The 13,405-nt window shown below is 36.8% G+C and overlaps 1 protein-coding gene across 6 annotated transcripts in view; it reads left to right on the plus strand.

The window, feature by feature from the left end:
* Positions 1-12,586, plus strand: part of IPO11 (importin 11) — a 106,543-nt gene extending 93,957 nt beyond the window's left edge. For all 6 annotated transcript variants that reach the window (XM_075019779.1, XM_075019784.1, XM_075019783.1 and 3 more), the window contains 2 exons: positions 2,988-3,072; positions 12,253-12,586. In XM_075019779.1, the coding sequence (XP_074875880.1) occupies positions 2,988-3,072; positions 12,253-12,417 (250 nt within the window). In that variant the 3' untranslated portion in view covers positions 12,418-12,586. The remainder of the gene's footprint in view (positions 1-2,987; positions 3,073-12,252) is intronic.
* The last annotated feature ends 819 nt before the right edge of the window (positions 12,587-13,405 follow it).

Below are 13,405 nucleotides of genomic sequence, written 5' to 3' on the forward strand. Positions count from 1 at the left end.
TGGACCTAATTTACAACGGCCTGAAGAACTTGAAAACCTGTCCCACAAGGATAGTTTTCCCCTTTCAGTTGTTCCACTTAACACACCTGCTGCTACAGGGCATACCTCAAAAGTCAGTTTCTAGAGCTGGGACCAAGAGTTCATTTGTGACAGGAATGTGGTGTCAGGGGTGCTCAGAGTGCGCTGCCAACCAGCATCACACTCATTCATCTCCTGCTGACTCCCAGGCTGCTGGTGATATTCCATCAAAGCTGGAAAAGTAAAAAAACCTCACTGAATAATAAGGATTTTTTATGACAGATCTTAGTGTTGGGTTTTTTTTCTGTAATGATTACATATTTTTAGAACGATGGAGAGTTGTAAGACTAAAAACAGGTGCTCTGCAAGATGTCCTTACAAGATACTATATTCTAATAACAGTGTTTAGTGAATGCTAAGAACCAAACATTTTCTAACTTTCAGAGAATTACCTGGTGATGGAACAGACTGTATCTGAACTAATTAATTAATTGCTTAAGGGGATGTTTGCTGGCACTGAAGCGAGCTGGCACACAAAAGCCTGCATGCAATCTATTAAGTTTTTTTCCACTTAAACCAGGTGGTATGCACACAAGTGTGCCCTGAGAATGGTCCACACTCATTCTGAGCCTCAACTATGCCCAAGAATTGCTTGCAAAAGTACTTCCCCCCCCCCCCCCCCCCGTTTAGAAGATGTAACTCCGAAGTCTGGGAATGTGCTTTGACGCTATGTTCTGTTTACTATCAGAGACAATGTTACAGAGTCCCTTTATTTCTAAACATGCTGCTTTGTCAGCACTTGTTGAAAGGAGTTCTGTCAGAGAAATAAATAAAACTTTGTCCTAGTTAATTTCATATTTTAACCTTGAAAGCTTGTAGAACTTGTCACTGTACTTCTCCAAACTCTGGACATTATTTTTGCTTTATAAAATACAGGCACACTGAACCAAGGACATATTTCTATTGACAGATACTGGATGAGTCCTTTGAGAGATTCTGACATTTGTGTTACACATTTGGACATCATCTGAAAGTAAATAAGCTGAGAGCACTCATCTGCAGGGTGTATGTGCTATTCTGGCTCTCCAGGTTGAAGAAGAATGATTTAAGCCTGAACTACTTCAGAAAAAAAATTGTATACTCTGCTGATTATCGTAATATCTAATTACTGTAGTGCAGAGACTATAACAACATGCATGTTTAGCAGAGGAGAATCAAGGCTGAAGCAATATAGAACTGCAGCCACTAAAGTATGAAGAGCAGGTAGATATGCACAGGGAAGACTACAAATTAAATGATAGTGTTGGCTGAAGCATAAATTGACCATGAATATATTTAAACTGGAAATTTGAAGAAACTGTTGTAGTTAGATTAGTGAGTTTTTGGAAGACGCTTTCCAAATACAAATGCAAAGATAAAGGTCTTACCAGTTTTTAGATGGAATTTTGATCAGGTTATGAAAATGATTACGCAGTGCCCTGGTTTACAGTACAAAGGAATTACACTCAGCCAGGTTTCCTAGCATCTATGTTTTGCATTGTAGTGATAACTACAAGAAAGCTTTACAGACCTCAGATTTTTCTGGAAAGGGGAGTATTCCATTGCTCTAGTCTAGTCTCAACAATATTTACATTTTTCCCAGTTTTACCATCTTCTCTTTTTTTATTCCCTCCTCTCTTAGTTTTTTTAATTACTCTTTGTGGTTCCTAAAATTTATCAAGGTCTGAAAAAGTTAATTCAATCTTGTATGTTTTTGCAATTGATATATTTTTGCCTCCTTTTTTTTAAATAAGCTGAGTTGTGAGAAATCATGCCATTTGTGAGGAGAGGAGACATGAGATTTGCTGTACTATTTTGAAGTAACTAATCCCTTCGTTGAAATCACTTCTGTGTTAGCATTTGACCCTTCCGCCATGCTGTTTAGCAAGTGTTTCATACAGCTCTAAATACACGTTAATAGAAAACTGAATATATAAACAGAGTAAGTCTGAACATTTTCCCATAAAATCAGAACTTTTTTTCATTTTAGTAACTTCAAGTTATTCAACCTAGCTGCAGGAACATTTGACCTGTTAGTGGAATGCAGCAATTAAAAATGCACAGTAGTACAGGGCTGAAAATGAGTAATAATGTTCATCTGTCTTGGTGCTTTGAAATATCTGGATTATGTGTCCTTCCTGCCATAAAACATACCTAATACCTGGTGGCAAGTTGTTGTCACCTGAGTGATTTTTAAATCCTTTTGGTTTTTAAAGCAGATTTTCTAGGAAAAATTTGGTAAAGTTCTAGAATATTTGTGTATTCTTTCAACTCGGAGAATGTAAAGTGAATGGAAAGCATGTTTGCTATAGGATAACGTTCATTAATGTCTTTACAAAGTCCATTCAAACTGTTTCAAGACACAGAAGAATGTCTGGCATTTAATTGTTTTTTCATATTTTCTGGTTTATACTTACTACAAAAATAATAGTTAAAATATGGCTGTTACTTGTGTGTATTAGTACCTACCAGTTGAGGGTGGAGCAAAACAAAATATAAGAAGTTTAAAAGCTTTGCTTTGCCTGCCTAGAAAAAAACTATATAAATGACTGCAGAAGCTGACTCATTTCTGTCCACCTAAAACATTATTGTTCAGTGTCTTGGAGATTTTAGTCTCTAGAACTAAGAGCATTGACCATATTAGTTTTCAGGTCCTCTTGTTAAGTTCTCATGAATTCAGTGAGAAATCTTTGCTAGTTTTGCGTATATGCCACTTTGATTTTCATGTTGATAGGATACAGAGTGCTTATATTGCATTTCCTTGGAAAGACTGGGAAATTCTAGTTAAGAACAGTAGGTTTTTCCATATTAGTTTTTTAAACCCACATAGTCTGTTTTCCATATTCAGAAATGCATTTTTAAGCCACAACTTGAGCTAAAATATGCATGTTAATAATGTGTGTTAAAACTGTTCTTATTCTCATTCTTAGCTGCATGTTGATGTCTCATTTTGAAGAGCCCAAAGTTACAGAAGATGAGGAACCTCCCACAGAGCAAGACAAAAGGAAAAAAATGGTAAGTTTTAGATCAGTTGTTCAATTATAGAACTGATTATGTGATTCACTTAAGTCAGACTAAATTCTTTACCTTTGGATTTGGTTCATCTATTGTTCTTGGAAAATTCATCTCTTGAATCAAAAAAGGAAAATGCTTTGATGACAAACTTTGCAGCCACAACACTTATGCTTCTGCTTTCCTTTTGCGTCTTGGAAAATGTTGCCAAAATAAACATCATCTGTTCACAAATCTGGACACTATAATACTCAGACACTGTAAAAAGGGTTTATTGAAAAACACAGGGAGCTAAAACTTTCCGAAATGACATGGCAGGCCAAATTTCTCATATTTAAAACAATCTTTACTATATTGGATTATGTGTCTCACCTGAGCAGCTATTGATCTGTATGCTTGCATAGAACCTTATTCCAATGTAAAGAACTCTTATTAAGGAGTATTGATTTAGATGAAGATATCTGGATTAGGTACCATGTAATGGTGCTATTTTTGTCCTACCTAATCTGTCAATGTTTCATAATTTAATTTATTTTTGTAAGAGTTCAGGGGAACTGGTTCCTCACTCAGAAAACTACAGTGTACAAGTGCTGTGAAAATAGTCTGAACTGCTTAGCATTGAGTAATTGCAAAATGTGGAATTGGGTAATTGAGTAGATGTGTGTAGCCCTGTCACACATTTGCTTTAAATGATGACATCTATCCAAAAGAATACTTGCAGACATTTCTTTGGTATTTTATTTCTTCTTGTAAGAGTGGAAAAGAATTTGGGTGGCTTTTGATAGTTTGTTCTGATTTGGGGGGGGGGGCCTAAGCCACTGCATGCTTTTGGTTTGTTAGTAGGTTTTTCTTTTAAATACTAATCAATATATGGCTCCTTTTTAAAAACAAGAAAATTACTCAAAAACATTTGCATATTCTTTTTCTATTAGTAAGGCCTTAATAGAAATTCCTAGTGTCTTGCAATTTCAGATTTAAACAAAACACGGAAATATTATTTTCTATGGTCCTTAAAAATGTATTAGATAGTTCTGTAATTCAGTTACACTTAAAAGCATCTTTAGACTCTGTTAAATTTGGTTAAATTATCTTCCAGCTTGTGGGCTTAAATTAAATTCCAGGTGTTTATTGCAGGATGATATTATTTATAAGCAGTTTTAGATAATCTCTTGTCATATATAGATAGATACCTATATATCTTTATCAATAGGGATCAATGTATCTCTCTCCCTATTGATAGATAGATATGTTCAGTTTGTTAATCAGATTTAAAAACCATAAAGTGAATTTAAATCTACAGTCCTTTCATTTTCTTAGTTTTCTTTGAATATGCTCAAATTTTATTTCTGGCTGGCTGGCTAAAGTTTTAGTAAATTTCTTGCAGAAATTCTCTTAGGTTTTCAGTTACAGGTTGACTTTAATAGTTTGGATATGTATTTAGGAATTTAGACTTGTTAATTTGCTGTGGACTACCTTCAATGCAGATATATCAGGAAAAATAAAAAGTAGGGCACATTGTTTTATGACCTGTATCATTCTTCCCTCCTAAATAGTACAATGCTGTACAAACCAGTACAGTGTTGATGAACAGTCATTATGACGGAGCTGTTCTGGGGTCACGTGCAATATGGAGTCAATGGCCATTTGAATATAGAGAAATGGCTGTGCTTTGCTAAGGAGGAGCCAGAACTGATAAGGACATGACAGGGCAGGTTTTGATTTACATGGGAAATGTATCTTCCCTTGCATGTCACTTTCCTTTTTTCTCTAAGGAATTGCTTGTGATTTGTTCCTCATCTGGTTTTTAGCATTCAGCTTAAACATCTTTGCAGCCTCTGTTTCCTTGGAAGGTTTGCACAGAATAAATTGTCATACACGAACATTGAAGCTTCGTTTTCATTTTGGATCTCATAATCTAAACATAACTATTTCCACGGTTACTGTGTTTTCTAGATTCCTAAGCATTATGAAAATCCTTTGGTTTTCTCCTTTCAATCCTCTTTTGTAAGAATAGCTGTCTTTCACTCTTCTCATTCCCATATTTAGCCGATTATACCTGAAATATTTCAGACTTGAGCCTTCTATACCGTCATTTTTTCAGCTAACTTTGTATTCTCTGTATTCTTATTCCTTTCTATGCAATTTCTCACAGCTGTTGAAGTGAGCAAAGTAGTTGTTATAAATGTCTATAAATTAATTCTGAATCCCATCTGAAATTGCTAAGTATAAATTTTTGTGGATGGTGCAGAAATTGAGGCTTGCCACTTCTCATGGCTGTTTATTTCAAAATGATACAGGTCATTTGGATAGGTCACTAGTAGTAGAAGTGTCAAATAATAATCAGGATTTTTAATGGTGGCTTTGAAAGCACAGCAAGCATTTGATGTGAAAAACTGGATTAAAAACAAAACATCACCTGACCCCACTCCTACCCACCTGTACTGGAAGTTTCTCCCTCTCTGCAGGAGCGTCAGTGCACACACTCAATTCACGTGACATTTAAAACAACTGCAGTAACAGATACCTCTGGTGAAATAAAAGTGGGAACAAATATTTGAAGTGAGAAGAGGAAAATCAAGAATAACTTAAGAGGAATCTGCAATTGATTTAAGAAAGTTTCTAGTCTCCTGTCCCACTTCATTCCTGCAAGAGGTTTCTACCCTCTTATATATTTAATTGCTGCATCAGCAGCTTGTATCAGGAATTAGAGTTTAAACCTCATAAAACAATAATGAAAATATAAATGGGATCTCTCTTTGAAAATAATAATGCTTTGCAACTTTTAAGGCCATTAGTATAAGAAAAAAGATAAACTGTCATGGTCCATGCTAAGTATCACTTCCCGATGTTTGCGGAGGGTCTAGATATTTTTCTTTGATCTATCCCTTTATCCTGTCATTGGTACCTCTCTTTATTATTATGCATAGCTCATAATTACTAAAGAGAGTTTTAGCTAGAACAGTGCTTTATAAGTTTATGATAATTTTATGTAATCAACATTTCCAGATACTGCTGTATTTTAGTCTCATAGCAAATATATTGAGGAAAATGTAAACAGGTGGAGAGTGATTCATGACCTTGCATTGCATATAGTGTCACCTTAGGTGACTTATATATGCCCTTAATATATGTTTTTAAGAACTCCAGTATCATTGTTCAAAAAGGGAGTTAAGCATTTTCAAGTCATATTTGAAACTGTGGAGAGGAAAAGTGAAGTAAAGTATTTTCCAGTAAAAATCTGTCTTATTTAAACCTGAATTATCCATGGTGGTACATCTTTTAGATGATGCTTATATGTAAATATAGAAGGCTTGGGAGTTGTTTTTTTTTTTTACTGCAGTATGGGCAGAAACTAGATGAATTGTGGCTTTATGTCTTCAGGAAAATAAATAGATGAGTTAGTGTAATAAGCGAAATGATCAAGTGTTATGTAACAATGTGAATTACTAAAAGTAATACTTTCACTTCATTGTTTGGCGTATAATTTGTCCTTATACATTTAATCTACAACTTAGCCACAGATATAATGCGAGTCCCACTGAAATCTGTTAAAAAGCTTTGATATTAGGAGCCTTTCATATCGTCTGGCTCCCATTTCATAAACACTATTAAAAGTAAAGGATACACTCCCTCCTTCAAATTATTTGTCCAGTCTTTCCCAGAGGCTCACAGTTACAAGATACTAACCATCAAGGTAAATATGTATAATTTTTTGTCCCGCATTCTTGCTCCCTCTTCAGTTTAAGACACGAAAGAGAATCTCTCAAGTCCTGGAAAACTTTTCAATAGTTTAATTCAGATATCACCAACACAGTTTTTTGAGTTTTATTAGACTTTTATTACCTGTTCTTGCATTATAATGCCATTCCATTGGCTTGTATTATCACTTGTAGTGAGTGATTAGATCACTGTTTTAGTACAGAACAATATATAATTGTTTACTGAAAACAGTGTAATTTTTTTGACTGTTGTCTAAAAATGTTGAGGAAAGATCCACCTAACAAACGTTGGTTCAAACAACTGATAATTCTGCAGAATGCCATTGATGCTGGCAAGCGGAGTTTGGAGGGATGGGAAATGGTTGTTTTGTAGAACCTCTGTACCATTTTTCTGATTCAAACTGCTGTTCACAACCAGTGAGGTGGAAGATTAGGTTTGTGAGTCCAGCCCCAAGATAGGCACATGTGTCCAGTTTCAAGATCAATTGTAAAGTAACTATATTCAAAAGCTAGTCAAATCAGGTTTTCACTGAGCAGTGTAACGCACATTTCAATAGTGTGTATTTCCTTGCCAAACTTCTGCTTCCTGTCTGTAGCTGTTTTGACTAAGAAGCTGTTTGAATTTTCTCATGTTTGGGGTTTTTTTGGTTTTTTTTTAACTGGAAAGTAGGTGTGTTTTGCTCTTACCAGAATCAGGAGCATTTCAGTTAAAAAAAACCTCTGGCCACACACTTAGGAACTCAGCATACATACTTACATTCAGAAGTATGGTCCCTGACCCAGTGTTTACAGACTAAGTAGCCAGTCTTAATATTGATATGATTGTGTTCCGTGCTGGACTGATGTTGGATGCTCAGCGCTTAGCAAGCTGGAGACTCAATTTTCAAGAGGGTGATTTTTCCTCCAAAAACAAAATAGAATAATCTGAAAATATCTTATGGGTCCTGTCTTAAACCACATACTATTTTAATTTTGTCATAACGAAAATACAGTGAGTAAAGAACAGTGCTTACTGTTATTCTAAACTTAGGATTTTGCTTGCTTACTCAGCTAAGACTGCAGCTGATTGTCTAATATTGTTGACAAACTAATTATACAAAGCTATTTAATTTGTTTTGTTAGTTCTGAATACAAGTTCCAAAAACATAGAGTGAAAAGAAAGCAAATTTGTTGTTGTTGCAGGAATCTCTTTAATTTACTCAAAATATTTTTGACATGACTAACTGAATGAAAGCAAATAAGTGTATTAACTGTTTATTTAAGTCTGAAGACTCTTAAGTCTCATTTGGCTCACAGGCACTGGATGCTGCTTCTAGCAGCAAGCATTAATCATTCTACAAAAGTCCCTACTGGCTTACAGTGCTGCTGCTTTGAACTGTGAGGGATAGCTTTATGCTTGTTGCAATAAACTAAACAGAGTTTTTGTATAGGGTTTGCATGGCAAGGGTTTGGTAACAGGGGGGCTGCACGGGTGGCTTCTATGAGAAGCTGCTAGAAGCTTCCACTGTGTCTGACAGAGCCAATGCCAGCCAGCTCCAAGATGGACCAGCTGCTGGCCAAGGCCGAGCCCATCAGTGATGGTGGTAGTGCCTCTGGGATAATGTATTTAAGAAAGAGTGAAAACTGCTGTGGAACAGCACCTGGGAGAGAGGAGTGAGAATATGTGAGAGAAAAGGCCCTGCAAACCCCCAGGTCAGTGAAGAAGGAGGGGGAGGAGGTGCTCCAGGTGCTGGAGCAGAGATTCCCCTGCAGCCCATAGGGAAGACTACGGTGAGGCAGGCTGTCCTCCTGCAGCCCAGGGAGGTCCACGGTGGAGCAGATCTCCACCTGCAGGCCATGGAGGACCCCACGCCGGAGCAGGAGGGTGCCTGAAGGACGCTGTGACCCCGCGGGAAGCTCAGGCTGGAGCAGGGTCCTAGGAGGACCTGTGGCCCTGTGGAGAGAGGAACCCACACTGGAGCAGGTTTTCTGGCAGGACTTGTGACCCACAGGGGACCCATGCTGGAGCAGTCTGTGCCTGAAGGACTGCAGTCCATGGAAGGGACCCATGCTGGAGCAGTTCATGGAGAACTGCAGCCCATGGGAAGGACCCACGTTGGAGAAGTTCATGGAGGACTGTCTCCCATGGGAGGGACCCCACGCTGGAGCAGGGGAAAAGTGAGGAGTCCTTCCTCTGAGGAGGAAGGAGCGGCAGAGACAAGGTGTGGTGAACTGACCACAACCCCCATTCCCCTTCCCCCTGCGCTGCTGGTAGGGACAAGGTAGAGAAAATTGGGAGTGGAGTTGAGCCTGGGAAGAAGGGAGGGGTGGCGGGGAAGGTGGTTTTAAGATTTGTTTTTTATTTCTTATTACCCTACTCTGATTTGATTGGTAATAAATTAAGCTAATTTCCCCAAGCCAAGTCTGTTCTGCCCATGATAGTAATCGGTGAGTGATCTCTCCCTGTCCTTATCTCAACCTACAAGCTTTTCATTATATTTTCTCTCCCCTGTCCAGCTGAGGAGGGGGAGCGATAGAGGGGCTTTGGTGGGTACCTGGCATCCAGCCAGGGCTGACCCACCACAGTTTCATACAATTTCTCGCTTGTCCTGATAGAACATATGTTGGTAAATAAGCAGCAGAAGTGTTTCAGTTACTTTCCTATGTAATGTAAAGACTACATATAAAGTTGACTAGCTTCACTGAAGTTTGATGAGAAAGAAAATGTGGAATCACAATACTTCTAGAATCATAGTAATTACATACCAAAGTTGCAGTGCATATGATAGCCTATTCCTTTAATTCCCAGCATTGAGCAAATCTGGCAGCTCCATTAGGAATAAAAAAGTATTAACTTTGAATTCTGTAATGTACTAAGTTTTGTCATCTTCTTCACTTTGGTGTTTTTTCGAGATTAATTACTTCTCAGTAATATTGCAGAGATGATTCAGAGGATTATTTGGAAACCCATCGTCACCTGCCATGAGGCAGGTGCTAGAGGGTTAGCACCTCTGAGATGCAAGAGAGCCTCTCTATTATAAGAGATGACAGAGATAACTCAGACTTGAAGTTCCAGCAAGCTTTGCATATGAGCAAGGATTCAAACCCTTTATTTTCAAAACAATGCAGCACTTTTGTTCAGAATTTGAAAACCACCATTGGGGTGCTAGAACAACATTACATACACACTGGTATTCTAGTAGCTTGGTAAAATTGGGAAAAAAATTGGGCTTAACTTGAGGCTTATTAGTGAACATGGACATATGAGAAATGAGAGGTTTATTTACCATGGACTTAAGTCTGGTTTTCTTTATTTATTTTTCATTTGTTTGGTTTTGGGGTTTTTTTAGGTATCAGGAGAATAAACTTTGTAATATGAAATTGCTGGTTAGATGAATTTGTCTTGGTAGAGTAGAAAGAAAAATTACCTGAAGCCGATGTTTTCAGGCAAATTGTTCTGACTTCCCGTTCTGAGTGCTTTAACAAGAGTTTATTATAGGGTCACATAAATTATATGGTTAACTAAATATGTAGATTAATTGGTTTGTGGGTTAAAAGGTTGTTAAAGAATGGCTTTTTGGCCGTGCTTCCCAAGGTGACTTTGTAGGGGATGCCATTCATCTAGTTGCTGCTGTGTCGGGGTCACCGAGAGGAGAACACTTGTCTATGGCAATTTTAATACCTGTTTTCTGTGCAGAATTCCCTACAGTAATTTTATACATGACTGTTTAGACCTATGAATTTACTGAAACAAACTAAGGAGAAATGTGTTACATGTCCCAAATTACAGTTGTTGGTTAACAAATGCATATTGGTCAGAAACTGGTAGGTTCTTTGCTTGGCAAGACAGTTGTTTTTTTTTTACTCTGTAGATTGTGCTAATGCTGTTACAAAAGGATATCACTAACCTTGGCAGATCTTGATTAGAGTAGCTGTAGTTTAGAAATTTTGTTAGAAAAATCTGTTTATATTCTAGAGACCACATTTATTAAGAAGAATTAATACAGAACACTAAACTATTATTGCAATTACTCCCCTTTTCAAAAGAGTGTAATGTTAGGGTTAAGTAACGAAAAGATTGTATTTTACCTTTGAAATGTAAAATAGCTGGATAGTAGATGGTGAAGGGTCTAAGGCTAAAAAGCCAATATTAGGAATACCGAGGGAATGATTAAGAGATTTACAATATGAAAGGTGGGGTGACCATAATAAGAAAGAAGAGCTTGAAAGCACTGATGGAAAAGGCTAAAAAGCAACCTACTTAGTCACTGGAGTACTTCATAAGAAATAAGACTAACTTCTCTTTTGTAGCAATTGCAGTGTTTTCGGATGTTTTATTCTGTCTCATATTTATGTGGCTGTTTCAATCTGTATTTCCCCCTCATTTAGGTATAACATCATTTAATAAATAAGTAAATTATCTTAAGGTTTAATGTCTTCCAATCCATCTTAAAATGCAAGTATTTCTTTTTTTGTATCATGCCAAAAGAGTAGTTGTGCAAGTTTAATATGCCTCATTTTTTTGGAAATAGCAGTATAGCAGGGTATTAGAAGCTCAGAAGTCTCCTATTTCAGTGGGCTTTGAGGTCTAGCATTATATTTTGTTTCCTGACCTTCCAGCACAAATAGTAGTGTGGTTTTGATACTAAGATGAACAGATCAGGTCTGTGTTAATTGTCCATTTATTTCAACATCCTACTTTTTAGGATGTGGCAAGCGCCAGGTGTCCCCATGTCCCATCCTGTTTCATCCAGCCTGATGGACTGAGGGACAAATGCTGCATAACTGTCCGTGTCCTCAGCCTTCCCACACTTGTCTTGTGATACTGAAATTAAGAATAGGTCCTGTCAATGTAGCTACTTCGTTTACCTCTTTTTGCTTTCATTAAGAAGCAGTTAATGTGTGGAAAATAATCACAAATTCTCTGTCCTTCCCTGCCCAAAAGAAGATTGTATAACCCAGCTGGACTAATGAGGTTGTACAGGTACTACTACTGAAGAAGTATGTATTCTTTATGCATTTGGACTTTATGCATTTATTTTAGCTGTTGTTTGTCATATAATCTAAACTAGTTCAACTTTTCCAGTGTTTTGTTTCCTTACTATAAAATATAACTGACCGTAGTTCATGCCATCTCTGAAGTGCTTATCATGGTAACATCTGATGTGTCTTTTAAGAGTTATGGGAAGCTCATTCAGCAGTAATTAACAAACAGCTTTGAAATTGTTTTATCTTCTAGAAGGGTGAAATCTTAGAGCAGACTGGGTCCGTGATTTGAGACTGTTTCAAATGGTTTTGAACTGATACTTGCTTTTGATAGTAATTAATTTGATCTTTGCTTTACAGGAGTTTTTCCTCTTGTTTCTAAATTAACTACAAAGAAAAGCAGATTTCTTTCTTGAGCTGAGGTTATAAAAGAGATGAGTAAGTCACAGAGTATTTTTTAGTGCATTATTATATATTTTTCTCTTACATGTTTCCACAGCTTGCACTGAAGGACCCTGTACACACTGTGTCATTGCAGCAGTTCATCTATGAGAAGCTAAAGGCACAGCAGGAATTACTTGGAGAACAAGGTTTTCAGGCACTTATGGAAACCGTGGATACAGAAATAGTTGCACAACTACAAGAATTTTTACAAGGCTTCTAAATAAGCAGAAACAAGATTTTGTATGTCCAATTTCCCTTTCAAAAAAAAAGGAGAGAACTCTAGCCTTCCATCTTCTACGGAAGAGCCTACTGAAAGCTGAAAATAACTTGTGTTAAAAAAATAAATAAGTTTCTGTTGTGGCTATTAAACTAACTTTGGTAACGCTTTATGTTATTTTTTTAATAATTTACTTACGGTTTTATCATCAGAGTAACACTTCCGTGATTCCTTACATGGTATATGCAGTCCTAGATAGTACCACTTTTTTGGTACCATTACTGGCTTTTTGGTTCACAAAGCTTTGTCATAAACTGAGAGGTCTGAAGGAACTTAGTAATGTATATTAATGAGAAGTGTCTATTAATCTAGCAGTATAATTCACCAGCAGTATAATTCAGTATCAGGAGCTGCTTGTCTTGATACTGTTTACCTATAAATTTCTCCCCTTCCTATTACTATTTCTTGACTGTTCATTCAACTGTACAAGCAGAAGGAGTTAGGAAAGCAGCAAGACTGAGCAGAAATATTCCTTCATGGGAGAAAGATAATTCCTGTTTGAATTGTCTCAGAGAAAAAGAAACTTAGATTGTAATGCTTAAATTGTATTTGAAGAGGAGTTAGAGAATATCAATGTATATCTCTATCTGAAGATGTGGGATTTCATTTTTATCACCAATTGCTTTATTTCTATTATGAAAAATTTCTTGCTTTCTTGAGTTCCTTCTATCTCACTTCTAGCTGTCATAACAGAGCAACTCACCAGAGTTAGATGAGTAATTAATTCCAGTTAATTCTTGGCTGTACCTGAGCTACTTAAAATTGCTGCTGTTCAGTATCTTAATTCTTTGCTTTTTTTCATCAAAGGCATATCGTCAGGATACTTCATGATTGTTACTGAACAGTTTGAGCCCAGATGGTCACAATTGAAATAATTATTTGCAAATGTGAGGCTCACTTTGAGTTTTAATTATTTACTAGTTACCTGGAC

This window comes from Buteo buteo, chromosome Z, assembly GCF_964188355.1.
Source record: "Buteo buteo chromosome Z, bButBut1.hap1.1, whole genome shotgun sequence".
NCBI classification, from domain to species: Eukaryota; Metazoa; Chordata; class Aves; order Accipitriformes; family Accipitridae; genus Buteo; species Buteo buteo.